Source organism: Crocodylus siamensis, chromosome 1 (genome assembly GCF_052110815.1).
Source record: "Crocodylus siamensis isolate JL-2025a chromosome 1, ASM5211081v1, whole genome shotgun sequence".
Lineage (NCBI taxonomy): Eukaryota > Metazoa > Chordata > Crocodylia > Crocodylidae > Crocodylus > Crocodylus siamensis.
This window is the reverse complement of record NC_143395.1, coordinates 46,690,107-46,713,555: the sequence shown is the minus strand read 5'-3', so window position 1 is coordinate 46,713,555 and position 23,449 is coordinate 46,690,107. Positions and strand designations below refer to the sequence as shown.

Here is a 23,449-nt window from a genome sequence, read left to right as displayed (position 1 = left end):
GCACAAAAATCAGTTTATAGAACACACATTCTTCTTAGAAGTTATTTTGACATCAAACCACAGAAACTTCACAATTAACATTAGTTATAAGACACTCTAGGAGGCAACATGGTTCAGTGAACATGGTGTAGAATTGAGAGTGAACAGAGCTTGCTTGTATCCTCTGTCTGCTGTGTGAGATGGGTTATTTCACTGCTCTTTTCTCCAGCTGTAAATCGGGGAGGATACTTAGCCTTTTCTATAAAGCATCCTGATCTACTGATAAGATGCATCAACTTTTAATTAGCACTATGTTATACTCATTACAGAGAAGCATGCTGTGCTGCAGCTCAACTTTTTTTCTGGTTTACTGCAGTGACTTATTTTTCCCCCATAAAGCAGGTTCATGCACAGTGAATTTTGCTAGGTTAAATTTCAATACATGACAAAGAAATTTAAGTTTGTAAAAAGTTAGGAGAAAAAGAAAAGCCTTGATTCTGACTAGCTTTAGTTTAGCAGATGCATGTCGCTGTTTGCAGTAGCAGTACCAACGATGTTTAAGCTACAGGCGCAAGTTAAACAGAATTCTTAGATCTTGGATTTTTCATTTCAAAAGAAAAGTATCTTCTTTCTTGGTGTTATCTAAGACACTGTTACCAACATCTATTAAATGTTTGTGCCCAAAAGTACCATTAGTTTAGTGTTTTAAAAGTAAATGTTTTTAGCTTTCTGTATGCTTTGTATAGAGACTTAATTTTTATCTGTCAAAATGGGAGCTAGAGTTGTTTTAATCCTGTTTATTGTTACAGGGCTGTTGGGTTGATTTTGGATGCTCTAACAATGTGATTGACTTATCAGAGTTTTCAACATGCCTAAGCAGAGTCTCTAGTCTCCTTTTGATTTTCTTCTGATCTTCAATAGCACATCCAATAACAACAGACTGAAATTTCTGATCAATAGGTACAGATGGTACATCAGATGTACATGCACCATAAAGCATCATTAAATGGCTTCTGGAATCTTCCAAATCATTCAGAAGTTTATCGACTATTTCATCAATCATCCTTGTAGCATGTGATAGGGATTCCTGCTGCTGTGGATTTCTTATAGTTTCCACAGACACCTCAACAGTCAGGGTTCGGCCCATCAGGCGACTGGCAGTCAGATTAAGTTCTTCTCTTTCACCTGTTTAATAAAACAACACACAACATTTTGGGTTATGAGCCAGCTATTTCAGATGCAAACTATTTACACATATAACTAATAACAGGTAAGACTGTCAGTTTGCAATGACAAATTTATTTTAAATGTGAAACAGGAAGTTTAAAGGGTAATTCTACTCTAAAAAGTGAATTTCAAAAAGTTTTTGTGGATCTTGCATTTCTCTTTCAACAGTTTAAGACCAAATGTCTTCACAGATTCACAGAAGTTTAGGGCTGGAAGAGACCTCATGAGATCATCGGGTCCAACCTACCTGCTGTGGGCAAGAAAGACTGCTGGGGTCAAATAACCCCAACAAGGTGTGCATCCAGTCTCCAGTTTATAAATAGATTTTTGCTTCCTACATGCCAGCCCTGTAATCATGACCTGGCAATTGACTATCAAACTGGGTTCTCACCAGTAAATCTCATTCTTTCAGCTGGCTTGTATGAGTGTCACTAAGTGGAGCTTAGTGCACTGTTGTGAAAAACGGGAAACAATTCATCTCTCTAATATAAGGTCCAGTGGGTCCATGATGCAAACAGAAGTTAAAAAACCTGTAAAACCTTATTTTTATCACTGCAAATCAGGCATTTATGCTGCTTTTGTTCAAACAGAATTGTAGCTGAATATAAGTTTGCTACTTTCATGGAAAGTACTTGGTGTCTCTTTGTCTTGATGGCATAGAAAGTATGAACAAAGCTATTCTAATCACCGTATGTATGTAAATTTCTACCAAAGCTACAAGAGGAGGAAAATTTTAGAGGTGCACCAATACATTGGCCTAATATCAGACCTAGGGGGCTGATAATTTGGCCAATAAATGCCTGTGCTGCGCGCAGCTGCAGGACAGCACGAGCAGAGCCAGCAGCATGGAGAGCTGCCTCCAGCTGGTAAGTCAGAAGGGAAGGGGGGAGGGAAGGGGCATGGGGGAGCAGATCAATGTCCCCTGCTGTGAGGGAGGGGGCAAGAATTGCCCAGCCGGGGTGGCGGGTGGGAAGGAGCTGTGGTCCATGGGGTTGGGAGGGCTCCTGCCGCTGCTTGCACCCCGGGAGGGCTGCGTGTGCCCCTGGATCTGTGCAGCACAGGGCAGGCAGCAGCTGCAGCATGGAGTCAGAGCTGGCACTGTGTGGGTTTCTTCTCGCTGGGAACTGGGCTTGAAGTGCGATCCAGCGGTGCTGGGAAGTGGCTGCAGTCACCCCAAATTTTGCTGCAGCTCTGCTCCCAGCCCTGCACTGCTGCTCAGTGCCTGGTGCAGCCCCGGCTTCTCTCGGTGCTTGGGTGAAGATGGGGGGTTCAGTCAGGGCTAAAGTGTTGCGGGGTTGGGAGCGGAGCTGTGGCGAGATTTGGGATGGCTGCAGCCTCCTCCCCAGCAAGAACAGCCCTACACAGTGCTGGCTCTGGCTCCAATCCACAGCTGCCGCCTGCCCCGTGCTATGCAAATCTGGGGGCACATGCCCCTCCCCCAGGGTGCAAACAGCTGTCTCATGCCCTACCCCCCCACCCCACCGAGGCAGTGCCTGCCTCTGCCCCCTCCCTCACCCCTTTCCTCCCCTCTCCCTTTCCACCACACCTGACTTACCAGCTGACGGCAGCTGTATTGGATATTGGATTGGTATTGGCTGATATGTCTCCTTAAATATCAGCTATTGGCCCCCAAAATCTCTATCAGTGTACCCCTAGAACGTTCTATGTAAAACAGGTGGACATAAATAACAGCTTATGATGTTACTGCATTAGTTTGTGGATACTATGCATTAGAACAACTAGGCCTGGGGAGACTGTGTAGACTGGCAGCTTTTATTATCATCATTTTTTTTGTTAATAGAATGAAACTGCAAGATTGCTCTAAAGATTTGACCCTGAACTGCCTGAAGAAACTGTACTTTAGAGAAAATGGATAGCCACTTATTCACAGGAGTATAATGAAGAATGAGAATTTTTCAGGGTAAATGAACAAAGTGAACCTGGACTTTGAGGTTTCTCTGCGAAGCTGCAACCACTAATGAATCAGCCAAGTTTGGGAGCTACTTAATACTAGCTTAAACAGCAACACAAACAAACAAATGAATGCACAAAATCAAACATCTTCTCAATAACTTTACCCAAAAGGGATACTTAAAAACAAGGTGATAACCTGCAAGGTTGCCACTGGCAAGGTGTGCATGTTTTTAAGTGGCTAACTACCTAACAGCTGCTTGAGAGAACTTAGTCTTTATTGTGAAGCTCTAAGGACTGCCAGTAATGATGAACATAACACTTCCTTGCTTGACTTTTAATAAAGTGGGCCAAGGCCCATGCATCACGTATTGTTCTGTAGGGTTATCATATTTCCAGCATCAAAAAAGAGGACACCTGATTGTGGGGGGGAACAGTGATATGCCCATGCCCTGCCTCTGCCCCTCACTCGTAAGCCCCTGCCCCTCACACTCTGCCAGCCTCCCCTCACTTCCAACACACAGCCCTGTTGGTGCCCCTCTCTCCTGACCCGCAGTCCCCTGCTCCCCAGACCTGCTGGCGGCCCTCACTTCAACAAATGTTTCACAAAAAAGGGACACACGCACAGATTCCCCAGGGTAGCTAATAGCTTTGTGGTTAGGGCTCCTGCCTAGCAAATCCAGATCCCCGGGCTTGAATCAAGGGATACATGCACTTTCTCATACTCTGGCAATAACTAAGGCAACCCAGTTATGTTGTTGCCCATTTTGGGTGAGTTTGGCCTCTCCCTCTTGTTCTGACTAGGATTCCACCCTAGCCCGAGAAATTTGCCTGCAGAATGCTCATCTAAACCACTACATGTCCATGAAAAGTTTGTTTTCAACAAAACAATATTTTCCACCCCCCCATTTTATTCAATACTCCTGACCGGATCTAGTTTCCAGGAGTCCTCCTCCATCCAGAACATGTGTAAGGAAGTGCTAAGCTAGGTGTGATAAAAATACAATTTGTACATACATGATGATGGTGATGCTGGCCCCTCAGGTGAACTGAGGTGTGAACTTGAGCAGCCAGGTATAAGTGGATATCAAGGTAATAGGAGCAACCTAAGTAGCTTTAGTTGGCTCAGGCAGACTGACATTAAATTTGGTTTCAACACCATTTGGTAAGCAATTCAACTAAGCTGCCCCTAAAAACACAGCCTACTTAGATTTGGAGTTGTATTTTTTTTTTCCAAAACAGGCTTAAAATAAGAACTTAGGAACATGCAGACTCTTACCTTCACTGATGTTTCTCATATCTTGGCTGTTCTGTATACTGTGAATCATTTCTAGCAAGATTTCCTTTTCTTGTTCCATAGCGGATGCTGCATCACGAAAAGCTTCAACCCTAAGAAAAGTTGAACGAAACAACAACAAAAACCTTTAAAAAATAATAAAAATAATAATTATAAAAGACATACTTTATGACCTGTGTGTTCCTCAGGTTTCCTTTATTTATTTATTTTTTAAGCTGGATTTTAGAAACTGAAAAGCTGTAAGAAAACTAAGATGACTGCCAAAGCAAGACAGTAACAGCCCTTCTACATAAAAAGGTACAAGGAGGAAAAAAAGTTTGGAAACGTGTAAAAATTGGTGTAAAGATTCTGGAGAGTGGGGTAGTCTGGTATTTCCACATATTGTACAACATCAGTGTTGAGTCACAGTCAATCACAACATGGCCACGCAGCCCTTAGTAGCTCAACTATAAGGTCTGTATCAGCCAGGAGCTACAGAGTTAAAGCTAACACTGTAAGCATCAGTATTCACTGCAGATGGGATATCCTGCTGAATAACATACCTTTTTGTGAGGGGAGCATGCTGTGTTCACTGCTCAATGCCTTTCTTTGTAATCACCATCTCCCTAGAAGTGGTGAAGCAGGCTGAATTCTTCCCTGAGCATTCAAAAAAGCCCAGTCAGCACCTCATGTTTCTGAGATCTAGGTAATACACTGAACAAGACTCCTCTTAAAAGTTGACTGTTCTTCAGAGAGTGGTAGTCAGCTGTGTACTATTCATAGCACCCACATGCACGTGTACCCAGTATTTATGCTTGTTTATTTTTCCCTGCCCCTGGTTGCTACTAGTTGGATTCGACTGTCAAGGGTCTGGAAGTACCAAGCTGGCAACTTGGGTTTGAATTCTTCACTTGATTTCTGGTTTTTTTTAAGGCAATACAAAACCACAAAAATAGTTTGGGCTGGCAGTTGCTATATCTGTCACAAACAAAAAGGAATTAAAAAAAAAGGAGGGATGGAAGAGAAACGTGCAAAGAGCAACAATCTAGTTACCAAAATATTCCAATAATTCCTTCCAAATGTCACTAAACTAGTCAAAGCAGCCAAGCCTGCTAAACATGATTCTCTCCATGGATGCCAGCTGTGCCATCTCATGGTACCAGATTTCAACCTTGGTCCTACTTTTCCAATTCACCATAATAATCCTGCATGTCATTAATAAGATCCACTGCAAGAGTGCAATTTGGAAAGTTTGAATCCCTCTGGGGATATGCCCAAGAACATACATATTTGCCAAAGGTATCAGTGTTATGTTTCAATTTCCACCCATACAGGAGAGTTATCAGTTACATCGGCCACCCAATACATAGTCTGACTTACTAAAAAGGCACTGTGATAACATCAAAGGTTTGGAAGATGAAAGCCACTCATTTCAATTGGTAGTTACATCGTTTTTGATGGAAGTCAAGCCATTTTGTCCTCTTCCCACAGAAACCTGTTGAACATGTGCTCGTTTTTAACAAAACAGGATTGGGGGATTATAATGGGTATACTACATAATAGGCAAATTAGGCAATGTGAGACGTTCTTTTTTAAAACATTAACGTACCCCCCATAAGGATTTTGCTGAACTGCCTCATTTGTTTAGAGCCTGAAATATAACACTGAAAAACTTCTCAGAGTTTTGATATATAACACAGGAGACAAATCAACCAGCAGTTCAGTCAATTTTCTTCCAGTTTGTACAAGAAGAATTTGAATGTTATTAAGGAGGAAACAGATAGATTCCTGGACTTAATACACATACAGCAAATTTTTGAGACGGAGAAGGAAATATTAAAGGCTTCTTTGTCATTAGGTGAATTAACTGTGGCCTTAAAGGATATGAACAATAATGAATCTCTAGGCAGTGATGGATTTCCTGTGGAGTTTTATAATAAAAATGTAAAGATACATTGTATATTGTTACCTCAATCACTGAATATATACAATGATAGAAAAAAACCAAGGTACTCTACTAGCCACTTTGCAAGAAACTATTATTTCTGTAATTCCTAAAGCAGGCAAGGATTCTATGAATTGTTCTAACTATAAATCAATTTGATGAACGTTCAGTCTCTTATAGTTGATATTTCATAAGGTTGGATTTACTCTTTAGTCTATGTGCTGCTTCCTGCACATCACCTGACTCCCAACAATCTTGGCATAATTTATAAAAAAAAACACACTCCACCTTCTGGAAGTTTTTCCCCCGCAATTCATATCTTATATTGGTAAGGATGTGTAGTTTAATCAGGCAAAAGATTTGTGACAATCCTCATCTAAAGACTTATATTTTCTTATAAAATTTAGATACTGTAAGCCCTTTAAGAAAATTCTAGCATTTTCACATAATACTAAAGCATAGGAAGCAATAGGTCGATTAAGCTGCATGACAGTATTGAACTCCTTTAGAATTAATGCTTCAAAGTTATAATAATTCAACAGGGAGGTGTTGAGTCACCAATAGGTATTTATAGCTGGTCTATCTTCCAGAAAGCTGAAACTCCAACTCAGCACAGTCCTAGACAGTCATAGAGCCAATAGAAGTATTAACCGTAGTCAAATATCCCTTGAGAAATTAACAAATAGTCACTTCTAGAGTATACGCAATGAGGCATTGAAAAAAAAGATAAAGAAAAACAAACAAACAACTTCTATAACCTCTCATTGCTGGATTCATTATTTGCTAAAATCTACCAAACCTAGGTTTGACAACTTTTACCAATTTTCTTAGAAGTAGATTTAATGGATAGAGGGGCAAGAGACCTATCAATGACAGTATTCAAATATTCAATTCCAGTCTTCTTCCAAAATATAATGGTATTTAGCGAATTCAGAGATGTTTACAAAAAAAAAAAAAAGATGAAGTATTGCATTGTGTGCATTGGGACCATAGACATATCTCAAAATAAAAATGGAATCCATAATTTTAAAATTGGCAAGAAAATCTATTCTCTGGATCATCAGCTATGTCAATTGAATGGGGACAGAATATTTTATGCACTAAATAGAAACTCTGTTTTATCCTACGCACACTAGAGATTTTGAACCCCATCCATGCTGAGTTTTGAGATTCCTCTACTGACAGATGAATTTCTTGGGATCATAGCAGTATCAGCCCTGTCTTTTAGCAAAATATATTCCATTTAATGTGGCTGTCAGGGCCCTCAACGTTCTGAGAAACACAACAGGATTGACCATGCTCAGTGACTATCTTCCATGTTCAACAGGTAGCACATTCCTGAAACCAAGTGTATTACATTTATCTGCATACTACCACAGCATGTAATATTGACATTCTACCATATATTTAAAGCTTACTGTAGCGGGCAAACTGAGTTATGCTCAGGCTCTTGGCATAACTTTAGGCCTTCTTAGAACTAAGCAATTAAATTGTACAGAGTGCCTTATTAGGCACCAGGAAAAGTGAGTGCTGTGATTGGTACGATGGGCTAACCAGGTACAGTAGTTTCCCTAGAAGGAAAGGAAACCAAAAATAGAATAGGATTAGAGTACCTTATCTAAAAAGAGGAGGTGAGGATTGGTCAATTTGAGATGAGAAAGTTACAAAAGTAGTGGACAGACAAAGAGACTGTGTGTGTTCGTTGCCACCCTGGGGAGACAGGAGCAGCCTTGGACTTCTTCCTTTGAACAATGAGGAATCCAGACACTAACATCCCACACACCCAGCAGTGGATCTGAGGCCGGTACCACCGAAGGTCACTGTTGTAACATCTGAAGGAGCTGCTTGCCAGATTGTATTATAAGGAGGAAACTTGTAATAAAGCCTAGGGATTTACTATTAAAGTTCACTTGATATTGAATCGGACAAGGGGCTGTGTCAAGCCTGGGGGGTCTCTGGAAAAAGGAACCCTAGAGGCAACACTTATAACAACATATAATCCCAAGCACGCTTTTGAAAAAAAAAAAAATTAGGGCAGGGAGGGGAAAGAAAAGAATGGAAAAAGAAAATCAAATAAGGTACAAGAAATAATAACAGTAAATTTAATATATGACATATTACATCTGCCAGGAAGGGCTAGGAAAGTTGTTGCCACTCTGTAACTATAAAAACAAAGATATTAACAAAAAAACATATGAATGCCACTCATTAATAAGCAGGGTTTAATAAGGTAAACACCCTGCTTTGCTGTTTTGGGGGTTTTGTTTATTTGCTTGTTTTTATTTTTTTACAACTCAGATTCTATATGGTATGAGTGTAATACAGGTTTCTGCTTCCTTAGGGTCAGAGAAAGTACAGGATTTCCCTTAGTAAATCATAGTTCATAAGGTATCCTGCCATCCTGGATGCATCAGCTGTTTGTGCCTGGTCTGTGGTCTTGCTGGTTTAAATAGAGCCTGCTTTTCAGCTATAAGAAACAGTATTCTAGAAAAGCCAGGCTCAGCCCCCATCAGCTTTCCTAGCTCCAGCAGCTTTGAGCATTCTCTCTCTTTGGTGGAAAAATCACAGAAACTTGGTTATAAAGGCCCTAGGTTTCCTCCCAGATCAGACCTGTAAGGCCTCTATCTCTGGTGAGATGCCTGATGTTTTTAGCTTGTCACCCGTGCTCCTCCACTTCCCAGGGAATCTTTGAGCTTCATGCATCAAGGCACAGGTGAGGAAGGAAAAGCCTCCCTTGTGCAGGCAAAAGGAGGGGCTTCCTCTGTCAGCATCCACACAGGGAACTGCTAATTTCGGAAAAGGTATGGAGGAGACCTTGAGTCTAAAAAGGTTAAGAACCCCTATTCCAGAAACTATACTTTGTGACACTGAGTCACCATTTAGGTTCAAATAACTTGGTCAAATACTTTTTCTAATAGCCCATGTAATTTTGTCTTGTATTCCCAAACTCTTCAAACTGAACAATTTAATGGGTCCACTTTGGACGGCTTTGAGATGAAAAGCAGAGTGAAGCCAGGATGTTTTCTTGCCCCTACAATCTTTGGAATCTTCTTCTCAGTACTTCTGAACCGCACGTGTAAAGACATGGAAGTACCTTCACCTAGCTCGGGTGGGAAACTCTTCAACCTGCCATGACTTAAGGCAAAGGCTCATGTTAGAAAGGTGCTTATCAGGGACCTTCTATTTGCTGATGATACTGCCCTGATAACCCACAATGAAGATCTACTACAAGAACTCATGGATTGCCTCTTAAGGGCTTGCCCAGCATTTGCTCTCACCATCATCATAAAGATAACAGTTGTGCTAGGCCAGGGAGTTCTACAAGATCCATCCATCACTCTTAATGAGAACCAGCTAGAAGCAGTTCAAAAGTTGAGCTACCTAGGCTCCAGTGACCACCAATATTTCACTGAATGAAGAACTTAATGTTTGCATCAGAAAGGCTGCCACCACCTTCAGACGACTAACTCAAAGTTTACCATTAAGACCAAAACGCTAGTGTACAAAACTTGCATACTCAGCACTCTCATGTATGGTGGGGAAATATGGACAACTTATGCACATCAAGAGAAGAGGTTAAATAGCTTCCACCTGTGCTGCTTACACGACACACTCAACATCAAATGGCAAGATAAAGTTACCAATGTAGAGGTTCTTCAAAGGGCAAATTTACCAAGTGTGACAGCCCTACACAAACAGAGATGACTGCACTGGCAAGGCCATCTGAGCAGATTGGAAGATAGACATATACCCAAGGACATGCTATACGGGGAAGTATCGGAGGGAACAAGAACAACAGGACGTCTCAAGCTTGGTTACAAAGACACATGCAAGTGAGATACGAAGAATTTTGAATTGTTCCTGACCAATGGGAAAGAAACCTTGGCAAGCGACGGGAACAAGTGGCATTAACATCTCCACCAGGGCACTCAAGTCCACAACAGGAACTGGATCCAACAACTTGAAGAGAAAAGAGTCTGCAGGAAGCAAGCACCTCCCAAACCACTCAGTCATCACGCATACACTTGCAACCACCGCCACAGATCATGCAAAGCTCCGATTGGACTATTCAGTCACATGAGACACTGCAAACCATCTATGCCACAGGCTTCACTATTCACTGTCTCTTGCAGACAAAAGATCGCCAATCATTCCCAAACTAAATGTTGTAATTTCGGCATTCCTTTTGCATGCGTTTTGGAAAAGGCTGTGGGATAAATGAGCTTTTCATGTATGGCTATACAGGCCCTAAACTACTTGGGCCTGATTTCATTGCATTCCACTCTTCTAATCACAGGTTGACTGCTTTTTCCTTAGCTTAACACAGCCTGTGATGGCTGGGCAATGGGATGGTTGCTTAATAGTAACATAATTTGCTCCCTTCTACAGATCTCTAGGTAATCTGGATATGAACTTAAAACCCTAATGTTCCCTGGCATTAAACATCTTTTCCTGTCATTTCCTACTTTATACCTATACTATAGTATAAAATGTTCTGGGTACTTTGGCTGCTGCCCCTTGTAGTTGCACATGAGAGTTTGAAGTACAGATTTTGAGGATTCCTTGGGTACATGACTGCTTTCAAATTCTAGGGATTTGACTTGTGAGCCAGGGAAGTCCCTTCTAGTCCTATGTTCCATCTCATATTATAGTCCACTATGCTGTGAATAGATTTATAAATTTTTTCTGACTTCCAAGCATTAAGGACATTTCACTCCTCTCAAGGTTTTTTACTTACCATCCTTGTTGTAATTTTACTGATAAATGTTTCTGATGTATCCCGGGGTCCATTAGCTATACTACCAAGCACAATCCAAATACAGTTCATTATTTCTTTCCAGCTCTGAATCCACAAAGCAGTCAATGCAGTTGATGCTCATGACCATTACTGGATTTAGCCACAAGATGGGGTTCACTACACACTGTTTGTAATGTAAGCCTTTGGCTACATTAGAAAAACTACACTGCTTTAACTAACTCAATTTAAAACTGATCTAGTTCCCTTGGAAAAACCCATATTTTAGATATACTGGAAATGGCCTAAATCTTGCAAATTAAAAATGCCTTTATTTAATTTTAAATCAATGCAATTTTTCTAGTATCAGTCAGATCTAAGCAGTTTGTTTTGATAAACCTGTCATAGTGCTGGTATATAAGCTATAATTCATTATTTTTACATCTTTATAGATTCTGTGTGATAGTGTGTCCAGCAGGTTGGTTATAAGACGCTTACTCAAAAGGAAACCTGGATGTGAGCGCACAGAGGCAGAAATGCAAGGTCTTCAAAGCAGGAAACGCTTATTTGGATCTACTACAGGATGCAAAAAAAGTTGCTGGTAATAAACAAAAAAAAAAGTTACCTAAGTCTGTACCAGTGGTGCTCAACCTTTTTTCCTGGTGGGCTGGATGGGCAGTGCCCTGTCTGACTGTGGGCTGGATGGTGGTGCTGATCCAGCGCCCAGGTTGCCATGGCAGTCACCATCCAGCCACACAGAGGGAGGCAGGGGACAGCCCAGCTTCATGGCAGGGAGGGGGCTTCACTGCAACCTGCGGGGGGCAGGGGGAAGTAGGGTGAAAAGGAGCAATCCCCACAGGATAGGTATGGGGCCCAGGTAGGTGGGGGGCAGGAGGCAATGAGGTCCAGCCCCATGGAGGGAAAGGGGCACAGCCTGGCTCCAACAGGGCATGCAGAGCTTGAAGTTTGGGGATTTGGCAGAGGACAAGGTTGTCATATTAATGGCCACTGCTCCCTTAATGCCAAGTTTCCCGACACATAGGGAGCCCTATAGGCCAGATGCAATGGCTCCATGGGTCACTTATGGCCCACTAGCTAGAAGTTGAGCACCCCTGGTCTATCCCACAAGGTAAACCTACAGCTAATATTCCTGGCCCAAAGACTGGGGGCTCTACTGCAACTAGAAAATCAGTCGTGGGTTACAGGAGAATGGCATGGAAGCTTAACATAAGACAGCAATTCTCACCTAGGGTGCCAGAGCACCCTGGAGTGACACCAGATCCTTTGAAGGGTGCCACAGCATGTGAAGAGACAATCAAGGTGTGATGACAAAGCAAATAAGCTAAGTAGGTAAGCGCAGGTTCAGAATTGCCTCACCCCCCCCCCACACCAGCAAGCCCTTCCGTAAAGGGGTAAGCACTGTAATATGTTTTTGAAACTAGGTGTTGCTCAAGTTACAGAAGTTATGGAGGAGTGCCTTGAGTGGTACTTTGAGTCCAAAAGGTTGAGAACCAATGGCATACAGGAATACAAAAGTTAATTCAGATTTCTCATCATACTTGGAAAAAAAAGACATTTTAATGAAAGAATCTATTACTAGGAAAACAGGAAAATGTCAAGTTAAGCCTAATTATTGAAAGTGGAAGCACACATATAGAGCCTAATATTTGTTGTAATTTATATAAAATGGAGAAAAATGTAATTTATTGAATATTTTTGACAGCAGCAGAGGTATGTATCATCATTATTATTGGCTAGGTGAGTAGTAGGATTTCTTTTTTCACTTTTGTAATAATAGAAGATATACTAACAGACTTTGTGCTACAGTTGCTCAGATTTTCATGAAATTAATACCAGGATATTTTAATTAGTGTGATAGCTCACCTGTTGCTTTTACAGACTGATGGTTAAAGCATTTCCTCATTAAAAAAAGAATCAGAGAATCATAGAAGTAGGGTCGGAAGGGAACTTGTAGATCTTCAAGTCCAACCCCCTGCCTGGGCAGGAGAAAAACTGGGCTCAGACAACTCCAGCCAGGTAGGCATCAAGCCTCTTCTTAAAAACCCCCAGGGTAGGAGCCAGCACCACTTCCCTTGGAAGTTGGTTCCAGACCCTAGCCGCCCTGACTGCGAAGTAGTTCTTACGGATGTCTAATCTAAACCTACTCTCCAACAACTCGTGGCCAATATTCCTTGTCATGCCAGGGGGCGCTAGGGGAAACAAGGTCTCTCCCAAACCCTTCTGGTCCCCTCCTAGTGAGTTTATAGACAGTCACCAGGTCCCCCCTCAGCCTTCTCATGTGAAGGCTGAACAGGTTCAGGTCCCACAGTCTCTCATTGTAGGGTCTCCCCTGTAGTTCCCAGTGTAAATGTCTTATTTTATTTCTGTATAACTGCCGTGCGGCACTCATTTATGTAACCTTGTAGTTTTGGCTTCTAATCAAAATGAAAGCTTTATATTTTCCCACGCTTGTATTAAGCTTCACATGCGTATTTTGTAAGTTTCATTTCTTATCTATAAGTGTCATTCCTGCAGAAACAAAACTTATGTAGAAAATCTACCTAGTAACTATTATGTAAAAGAAAACTATCCTATCCCTGTATGCTTAGCTTATATCACAGTTAGTGTCACAAAGGCAGTCCAACCAACATCTATAAAGAGGCATAGAGGCAAAAAGTAGCAGAGACGACGACTGAACGACCCTTCAGTCTTGATCACCCTGTAGCCAGTCCTCAGCCTCCCCGCCTGGGCGTATCCCTACGAAAACCAAGGCCTCGAAAATCCGACAATCGACAATGATTCACTGCGTTACAGTTTTGTTATCTATCATCTTGTTCATGAGCTGCTGACCAGCGCTAGGACTAACTAGCGAGTAGCCGCACCTATCCCGCAAGGGGTGGAAAGCAAGGGCTCGCTAGTGAACCCTGTGGGCCAACAGACTCCCTTTGTATCCGGCATACTGTAACTGAAGAAACATCGGAGACTCCACCTCTTAACTGCCTCTCTTCGTAGTTTAGAAAGCATATTTATGCTTTCTATACTTATATTTTCTGGAACTTCGTTCCAGCCAGTCTCCCCTCTTATTCGTAAGAGGGTGAGGCCAGGTGAGTGAATAAAACAATTTTTTACTTTACTTTATATTTACTCCGTAATAACTTCTGCCACTAACACCCTATCTCAATGAGCTGTTGACCAGTTCTGGAACTTAAGGAGTTGGCAGCCGAACCTAGCCCATCGGGTTAGAATGCAAGGGCTTACTCCGGAACCCCGTGAACCAACAGACATCCTACAAACTTATTATAGAAAACTAACAACTCACTCTAAGTCGTCTACTTGCGCCAACTCGGCGAATCTCGAAGGCGGTCATAAAGCTACCTCCAATCCTGCCCCACAAGCCGCGCGCTCGCCCGCTCCATGAAGCCTGTGGTTCCCCAAGCGGTGCCGGAATCGCTAGCCCAGCATTCCGCTACACCCGGATCATGCGGGTGGCCCTCCTCTGGACCGTCTCAATGTTGTCCACATCCCTCCTGAAATGGGGCGCACAGAACTGGACACAGTACTCCAGCTGTGGCCTGATCAGTGTCGTGTAGAGGAGGATCACCTCCTTGGATCTGCTTGAGATGCACCTGTGGAAGCACAACAAGGTGCGGTTAGCCCTGCCAACCGTGACCTCACATTGTCAGCCCATGTTCATCTAGGAGTCAATAATGACTCCAAGAGCCTTTTCTGCCTCTGTGCTCTCAAGAAGGGAGTTTCTCATCTTATAAGTGTGCTGCTGGTTATACTGACAAGTGCAGGGTGCTGCACTTGGGCAGTAATTGAAACACATCCTGTTTTTGTTAGCCCACCCCTGTAACCTATCCAAGTCTTGTTGCAGTCTTTCCCTCCCTACTAGCGTGCTCACCTCACACCAAATTTTGGTATCATCAGCAAATTTAAACAGGTTGCTTTTCACCCCATCATCCAAATCGGTGATAAGAAATTGAACAGCGCAGGCCCCAGGACCGAGCCCTGGGGGACTCTGCTGCCCACTTCTCCCCAGGTCGAATATGACCCGTCCACCACCACCTTCTGAGTACGACCCTTCAGCCAAGCTGCAATCCTGCAAATCTGACTGTGTAGGCATCAATGCCACAGTTGCCTAGTTTTTTAATGAGGATGGGGTGGGAGACGGTGTCAGAGGCCTTGCTGAAGTCCAGAAAGACTATATCCATGGCGATACCTGCATCCAGTGCTTTTGTGTCCCGATCATAAAAGGCAATCAGGTTGGTCTGACATGACCTGCCCCTAATGAAACCATGCTGGTTGCCTGTGAGCATCATCCCTGAGGCTGGCCCATCGCAGATGTGCTCCATGATGATCTTCTCAAAGAGTTTCCCTAGGATTGAGGTAAGACTGACAGGCCTATATTTGCCCGGGTCTTCCCTCCTCCCTTTTTTAAAGATGGGGACCATGGTGGCTATCTTCCAATCATCTGGCACCTGGCCCGAGCACCACGAGCGCTCATAAAGCCATGCCAAGAGCCCTGCAATAACCTGTGCTAGCTCCCAACACCCTGGGGTGGAGAGCATCTGGACTCGCTGATTTGAACACATCCAGCCCCTCCAGAAGCTCTCTAACCCAGTCCTCCCCAACCTGAGGTCTGGAGGCATTCCCCTTGAGTCCATCTTGCATCACGGTGAGGAAGTCCCAGTCCCTACCCAAGAAAATGGAGGTGAAGAATTGGTTAAAGAGGTCTGCTTTCTCCTCTGGCACAACCACCAGATTGCCCAGAGAATCTTGCAGGGGCCCCACTTTTCCTGGTGCTTTCTTCATCCTCCCTATATATTTGAAAAAGGCCTTTTTATCATCTTTGTTTTTGGATGCTAGTCCTAGCTTAATGTCTGCCTTAGCTTTCCTGACAGCCCCCCTACAGGCCTGAGCAGAGGAGGTATACACCTCTTTGGAGATAGCACCCCCCTTCCACCGGTTGTACGCCGCCTTTTTGGCAATCAGGCATTCCCGAACACCCTTGGTGAGCCAGGGGGGCTTTCAGGCACTCCTGCCCCCCTTGCTTCTTGTTGGGATGGTCACTCCTTGGGCCCCGAGTATCGTCTCCTTAAGGAACAACCACTCATCTTGGGCACTGAGTTCCCCTGCTCTCAAGAACCCCAGTGCCTCTCCCACTAATCTCAACTTGTTGAAGTTGGCCCTCTTGAAGTCTAGGGCTACTGCCCTGCTGCAGGCCCTTGACACCCTGCGCTGGATGGTGAATTCCAGCAAGCGATGATTGCTATCACCCAGGTGGTCAAGGACCTGGAGGCCCCTTACCAGGTCATCGCCTGGTAAGAATCCCTTAATTGTTGGAAGCTTAAGATAAAAATTTAGCAATCTAGAGGTTTTTTTAAATAAAGGTTCACACCATTTCAGTTGCATATCTCCACTAATTTAATATACTCAGTAAGGGTCTGATCCAGTGTGCACTGAAGCCAATGACATCCTTTTCAATTACTTTACCGGGTGCTGGATCAGGTCCTTAAAGGAATTTGAAAAACAGTATACTGAACATAGAGATGATTCCTTACAATATTAACTGTTAGCTGAAGTGGAAGTTTACAGGCACATTTAGCAAAATTTGATGTACCACACACTTGATAAGTGCCCTTAAAAAGTAATGCTTTGATAAGTATATCTCATGTAAAATCTTTTAAACAGATGATGAAAATTACATTATTTTCAATAATAGATGTTTGGTGGCTATTCTAGCCACTTGTATCTGCTGCTTTATGGAATATTTCCAAAGCTGCGTCCAGACAAGCATGGACATTTAGTTCCCTGGGGACAACCAGCAGCAGAGCACTTTGTGCTGCTGCTAGTTATCTCTGGGGAATGCCCATGCCACTTGCCCTCTGGTGCACAGTGGGTTACCCTGGGTGGGGTAGGGGAGTCTGGCTAGCTTTACTGGGGTCCTGGGGGCCTCCCGGGTTGCAGCAGCAGCAGCGATCCTGCCACTCAGAGCCTGGCCAGCAGTTTCAGTGTGGCTCTGGCTGACCAAGATCTGGTTTTGAGCAGTGTATGCTGCCCCCGCATATGCCAATCCACTTTCTCTTTGAGAGGGTTTTTTTTGACCCAGGGGCCAACCCCTGCCCTGCACTGCTCCCTTGCAGTGCAGAGAACAGATGAACATGTGGTACTGCAGACACATCTGCGCAGACACATACCACACGGATGTCCTCATCTGGATGTGGTCCATAAGTGGTGCTAGCCAGAAAACTGTATTTATTTTAAGAAGAGAGCACAGATTAAATGGGTATGAGAAATAAAGAAATTTCTTACCCTAGAGATGTAACCTCTTCAGGTCAGGATACATGGGAGAACATGGTAGGTTGTTGTTGCTGTTGACGCATTTATTCTTTAAATAAAGGACTTCAGCATCCAAGGCTAGGAACTATCATGAGATCTACAATATTAAGCTGCTCGTCCTCACCTTCAAAACACTGTACAATTTTAGTCCTCACTTGGCACTCAGTACTACCTCTGATGAAATTCCCATGCAGTATTACTGAAGGGACAAGCATGCCACCAAAACCTGTGAAAATTCATTCAAAAACAATGGAGGGACAATTTTTTCAACGCAGTAGCAAAGGCAGGATCTCAGCATTATGTAACAAGCAAATCTGAATTACATATTCAAGTTGGAGGAATGGGATATAACTCTTGACTAGAAAGAAGATTAAACAAGAGAAAGACTAGAGACTAAGGGCGGGAGGTACTGCTCTTTCATACCTAATTGGGGCCAACATGAAAAATGGGAAGTGGCACGTTGTTAACCCTAACTAGCCAAGAAGCATATGTGACTACTCAGGAAGAGGTTGACACTAAGTTCAGTGTCATATGTCACATGACATTCTGGATACTAGCCCCTGGACGAATTTTCAAGAAAAGTGGAAAAAAAACAACCCAAAACCAAACTAATTTGTGATTTACACCTGTATAATTCTTATGCAATTTTCCGTCTGTAACAGAAATGCTGAAGTGATAGTTTACTAACAGGAAATATATTGAATGCAGCAGTTTTCCAAGAAGAGTAGAGCACAGACATACCCACAAATAGCTGAAGGAATTACAACCAATTTAGTGATTTTGGCATCAGCAGATAAACCAGCAACAGACCATATAGAAGCTGCCATGTGCTAGATTTTTCAGTCCTCTGTTTCTGACTACACAGACACACAAAAACATTTCATTGGTCATTTTTACTGACTGATAGATAGCCAACTGCCTTGTATGTCTTTGGTCCTATTAACTGCTTTGCTGTTTCCTCCTTTTTCTATTGAGATGTAAGGGACTGTGGGGTATCAAGGGAAGCCCTGAGCCTCTGGCTAGTTCACCAGGATTTGAGTACATCTCTTCAATCCTTTCCTACTGACAAAGAATATCCTAAGTAAATTCTACAGAAATGGCTTCCAGCTGCACCTTTCCTGTGGAGCCCCAGAAGCCCTTTGAATCCATACACCATTATCAACGCTCATAGTTTTAGACACAAATCTTGGGAGAGCTCTTCTTAAACCCACATCTCCTGGAATCATGAGATTAGATGAGGATCTTGGTTTTCAATTTTTAAACAGTTGCAGAGAAAAAGCTTGAAAATGTGACTTGTGTACCCTTAGCAGCTTGAAAACAAGACAACAAAAAGAAACCCAAATATCCAAATTAAGTACTTCAAGAACATTTTCTTGATACCACAGTGATATAGCACTCCTTATATATCTAAAAAATAGGGTAACGGGTTGCATTTTATCTTCCAATATATAGTTTCGAATATCATGAAAACACTGTTCTCTGTATTTCTGATTTTAGTTGGCCTAAGATTAAAAGCAAATGCAGGATCTTCCTCTAGTGCCACACTCCTTACCAGAACACAGCTTGACCCAGTGCAGCAGATGCAGGTTGCACTGTTGTTACCAGATGAGAAACTTTGTATTTGCTTCTTTGTGAAAGCTATTAAGAACTCTCCCCATGTTATCACATTTAATCATTTAAATTACTTTAAAGCTTATGAAATATAATTTGAGGTAAATTGTTGAATTGGTTAGCGGCTCTTGGTCAGTTCTGTCACTGTGCGTTTTACTATGTGGTCTTTTTTAAAACTAGGATAAACACAACGAAGCACTTTTTCAGTTGAATATCATGAACAATTTAGAAGCCATGTTTCTCTGCTCAGGTGATTTACTTAATAAAATTACAGATAAGCAAAAAAGCTCCTCTACAGTGTCAAGAAGACAGAAGATGGCACAAGGCACAGGGGGAAGGGTGGGGAGGAGGGTGATGGACAGAACAAAAAAAAGCGCATCTGATTTTATATATGTAAAATCTAATAATTTAGAACACTGCATTCATTTAATTACAGCCACCATGGCCGAGAAATAGATGTTTTCAACCTGCTCTCAACTGCAGTTGACATTTCTTGGAGAATACTGAAAGTTATGGTGATAAAGAGACTCAGGCTCAAAGAAACAACTAATATTCCATGTTAATGGCCACCTGTACTCCTTCTCACGAATTTTCTCTGTGCAGCAATTCCCCAATGGCCAAGCCAGCACATCTAAACAACTGTTCCACTACAGCCCGGTTTCAAAGGGTGATCCTCTCTCTTTCCCTTCTATGTCCATTTACTAGCTTCCATCTTTGGGTACTTCTGCGTTTCCATTGCCAAGCACAATGCAACAAGTATTTAGTCCTCTTAACATACATGCCCTTAATATGGCATGCATTACTCTATCTTTCCATCCTAGCCCCTCACCAAAGAAAAATTATTGGTGTTACTGTCTAAAGAAGTACTTAATTCATCAAGGCATTAACTATATATTTCTATAAATCCACTGACTGCATCTCAATGCACAGACTCAAGAGGTCTGATGTGCATATGAGAGCAAACCCTTGGGACGTAGTAGTCAAAGTTGTATCTGGAGAGCAGCAAGGAGAAGCTGAGACTGTACAGCACAGTATTTTTTTAGGGGTGGTGACAGCCAAGGAATGTAATCAACTGAAAGACCTTATTTGTATATGAAAAGTTTTCATTTACTATAGTTACAAACCCACAATTTCAGTTACTGTAACTAAAACAATCTGTGCGAAAGAGGTGAGATGTCTCCTTTTTTAAGCTGCTTTAATACAGCTGGGTAATTTTTTTTAAGTCTGTGCACCAAAAATGCAGCTTTACCTTAAAGGGGAAAAAGTAAAAACAAATTAAAATAACATTCTGGCTTGATGGTTTTTTAATGACACATTTTAACTTTTCCTTTTGGGAAAAAAGGGTATTTTTCTTTTTTACATTAGAAGACCGCCTAAAAGTGACTTCAAAATTTACCATTTCGAGTTTGGAAGAGGTCTAAAAACCCCTAAATTAAGTGATTGTCAACTGTATTCAACCCAAAATAAAGAGGACTCCCCCCGCCCGCCAATAAGGTATCCAATTGTTGCCATCTTGACCAAGCAGCAAAAAGAATCAAAACGTGTGGCAAAGGTAACATCTGTTATTAGATATTTGCAACAAAACTTTATCTGTAAGCTTTTGGGCACAGACACCCATCACCAAGCATAGGAGATCGCAAAGACTGTAAACGTCCTCCTAGGTAGAAATGAAAATGCACGTGTCATTTTGGGGGGGTTGTTTTGTTTTTGGGGGTAGGGGGGTTCCCCATGGACAAAACAGAAATAAGATGTTTTGCAAGGGCGGGTGGAAGACCCCAGGGTGGGTGAAGTTTGGCAGTGACAAGTAGTAATGCCAATGGACAGGGAAGAGGTAATTTTTTAACATTTTTCACATTCCAGGCCAAATCTAGTCCAAATCCAGTCCAAATCTGTGAGTCACTGTAAGTGGCCCTAAAACTGGCAAACTTCTTCCACCCCCACCAGGGCCTTCAGATATTTCCAAAGCCTTTTGGGGGGCATCCTACCTGCAGGCCCAAGCCTGGAGGCTTGGGGATAGGCAGGGAAGAGGTGCCCACTCCGAGAAGGGGAGAGTGCCATGATGAGACCTGCTTTCTTCCTTCAAAGCTAGTCTGTCCACAGTTAGTAATGCGAATTAAGCTAAAGAGTTAGAATTGCGACCAAAGCGTGTATTCACTCTTTAAAGTGTAATAACATCGCCTGCATGAAGCCGAGCCCTGAATAAAGAGCTGCCGACCGAGAGCGAGAGCGGGAGGGCGGCAGGCGCCTTCCCCGCGGCCGCGCTGCCGTGGGGGTCCCCGCGCCGCCGCCGCCGCTCGCCCGCCCGCACCTGAGCTCCAGCTGGTCGAGGCGCTCGAGCAGGCGGCCGGAGCGGTCCGCCATGGACGTGGAGCGGTAGAAGCGGCCGCGGGGCTCGGCCGCCTTGGCGCTGATTTTCGCCTGGGCCATGGCGCTGCCTCGCCCAGAGCCAGAGCCAGAGCCAGAGCCAGAGCCACCGCGGCGCCACCCCCGGAGCTCCGCCCGCGGCCAGGGGGGCGGGCACGGGCAGCGCGGCCCCGTCCCAGCGGCCGAAGCTATGTCCCGGCGCGCCAGGTGGGCGGTGCCGCCCGGCGGCTGAAGGAGAAGCCGCCCCGGGGCCCGCCGCAGCCGCCCGCGGGAAGAGGCCTGAGTTGTGCACGAGCGGAGAAGAGCGGGGCTAGTTTCCCGCCCAGCGGCCCGTCCTGAAGCCACGCCGCTGCTTGCCCGTCGTCCGCGGGCAGCGCCGCAGCCCGGCCCCTGCGCCAGAGCCTGACGGCCCGCGCCCCTCGCCCGCCGCACTGCAGCGGCTCCTCCGCCCCCGCAGGCGCAATCCCGGGTCCCCCGACGTGGGACCTCTGCCCAGCAGCAGACGAGGTTTATAATACTTGTATTACATCAGCTAAGCAGCTGCAAAGATTGTTCTTCGCAAGTTTTCGGGCACAAAGACCCTCCCTCAGGCATACGGAGACCCTGCTCTGCCTGGGGAAGGGTGTTTGTCCCCAAAGCTTGTAAAGAACAACTTTTCCAATGATTTAGCTGGTCTAATAAGAGATCACATCTGCCCAAAAAACCTCGTCTTCTTGTGTCCTTAGGCTACAAGGCTACAACCACACTGCTAAGAGCTGCCCTAAGGCACCCACTCCTAGCCCAGTACCTCTGTGGCTAGCCTTGGGCTGGCGCTGCACCAGGCACCCACTGGTGCAGAAAGTCTTCCTTTCCCACCTCCGTTTTAAATGTTCGTTTTACTGAAGTCCAGCTTGAGTCCTGCAGGCAAGTAAATCCCAGCTAAATGTGTGAGCTAGAGCCGCAGTTTCAAGCATCTTAAGGAGGTGCAATGAAAGGAAAATAGAAGATGTGGGGAAAAAAAAGCAAAACGTGTGCTGACATGTTTAAAATTAGTATGGAAAGTTCAAACCCAGCTACAGAAACAAACAGACCCCGACGTTTTATTTACATAAACCGATCATAAGGCTGCTTCAGTAGTAACATTACACAGAGGCCTGGTGGCACTGCCATGCTCAGAGAAGCTGTGGTGTGCTCAGGGGCAATCCAGGAACAGGAGCTGGACCTCCAACTGGAAATGCTCTCATTTTGCTTTGTCTTCTGGGTACCCCTATGCTAAGGTGCAAGTAATTCATACAATTTATCTACTTCACAGAAGGTGGATTAACACTTGGTTACCCGGTGCTTCTACAACAGTGGTCATTAATCACAATGGACTGGTCAATCTTACAGTCAATCTGAGGGAAGGGACAGAGTGCAGCACAGGCACAGGTGGAGACGGCTTTGCTCCCTGCTGCAGCTGTGCTGTGCTCCCCGCCTGCCCAGTGGCAGGATGCGCACCGTTGTGCAGCTCTTAGGGCAGCAGGGCTCAAAGCACAGCATATAGCAGCTGTTGCCTCCACCCTCCTTGCACACAGATGTGCTGCCTAGGCCTCTACTTGTCCCACCACTGGCCCGTCTCCACTCACCCCAGCCCTGCTCCTGCCTGTGCCCTGCTCTCTCCCTTACTGCTGGAGCCTTGATTTGCCCCCTTCCCCCCCTAGCCCTTTCCACTCCCCCTGCCCCTTCCCCCACAGACTTACCTGCTCAGGGGGACACCCTGAGCACCCAAATAATTTTTTCTCCCTCTGCCTTGATTTGCCCTTCCCCTTCCCCCTTCCCACACAGACTGACCTGCTGGGGGAGGAGGTTCACAGTAGATCTTGGATTGCTTTTTAATTCAAGTGATCTTGTACTTAAAAAGGTTGGAGATCAGTGTTCAATGCATTCATTAATACACTTTTGTTCAGTGGTTCTAAACCTTTTCTGTACTGGGACTCATTTGTAAATGTCAGTGGTCAGTTCTGACCTCCTGCCTCCAAGCCCCAGCCCCCCAGTGTCGGTGGGTGTTCAGCATGGGCCCTAAGTAGCCCCTTGCAGGCAG

General features: G+C 44.1%; 1 protein-coding gene across 1 annotated transcript; it reads right to left on the bottom strand.

Annotated features, from left to right (window-relative positions):
- On the bottom strand, positions 1 to 21,775 carry BAG2 (BAG cochaperone 2). Its single transcript, XM_090034454.1, has 3 exons — positions 21,335 to 21,775; positions 4,397 to 4,506; positions 1 to 1,164 (listed from the first exon to the last, which is right to left on the bottom strand). Exons 1-3 carry the CDS (start codon positions 21,451 to 21,453, stop codon positions 767 to 769), a joined length of 627 nt encoding a protein of 208 aa, XP_089890580.1. The 5' UTR covers positions 21,454 to 21,775; the 3' UTR covers positions 1 to 766.
- Between the last annotated feature and the right edge of the window lie 1,674 nt (positions 21,776 to 23,449).

What these genes read in the sequence shown, in the direction of transcription:
- BAG2 (XM_090034454.1), bottom strand. Translation starts at nt 21,453, where the DNA reads ATGGCCCAGGCGAAAATCAGCGCCAAGGCGGCCGAGCCCCGCGGCCGC. An exon ending in CTCGACCAGCTGGAGCTCAG is followed by an intron (nt 4,507 to 21,334) that starts GTGCGGGCGGGC and finishes AACTTTTCTTAG; the next exon opens with GGTTGAAGCTTTTCGTGATG. An exon ending in TATGAGAAACATCAGTGAAG is followed by an intron (nt 1,165 to 4,396) that starts GTAAGAGTCTGC and finishes TTTATTAAACAG; the next exon opens with GTGAAAGAGAAGAACTTAAT.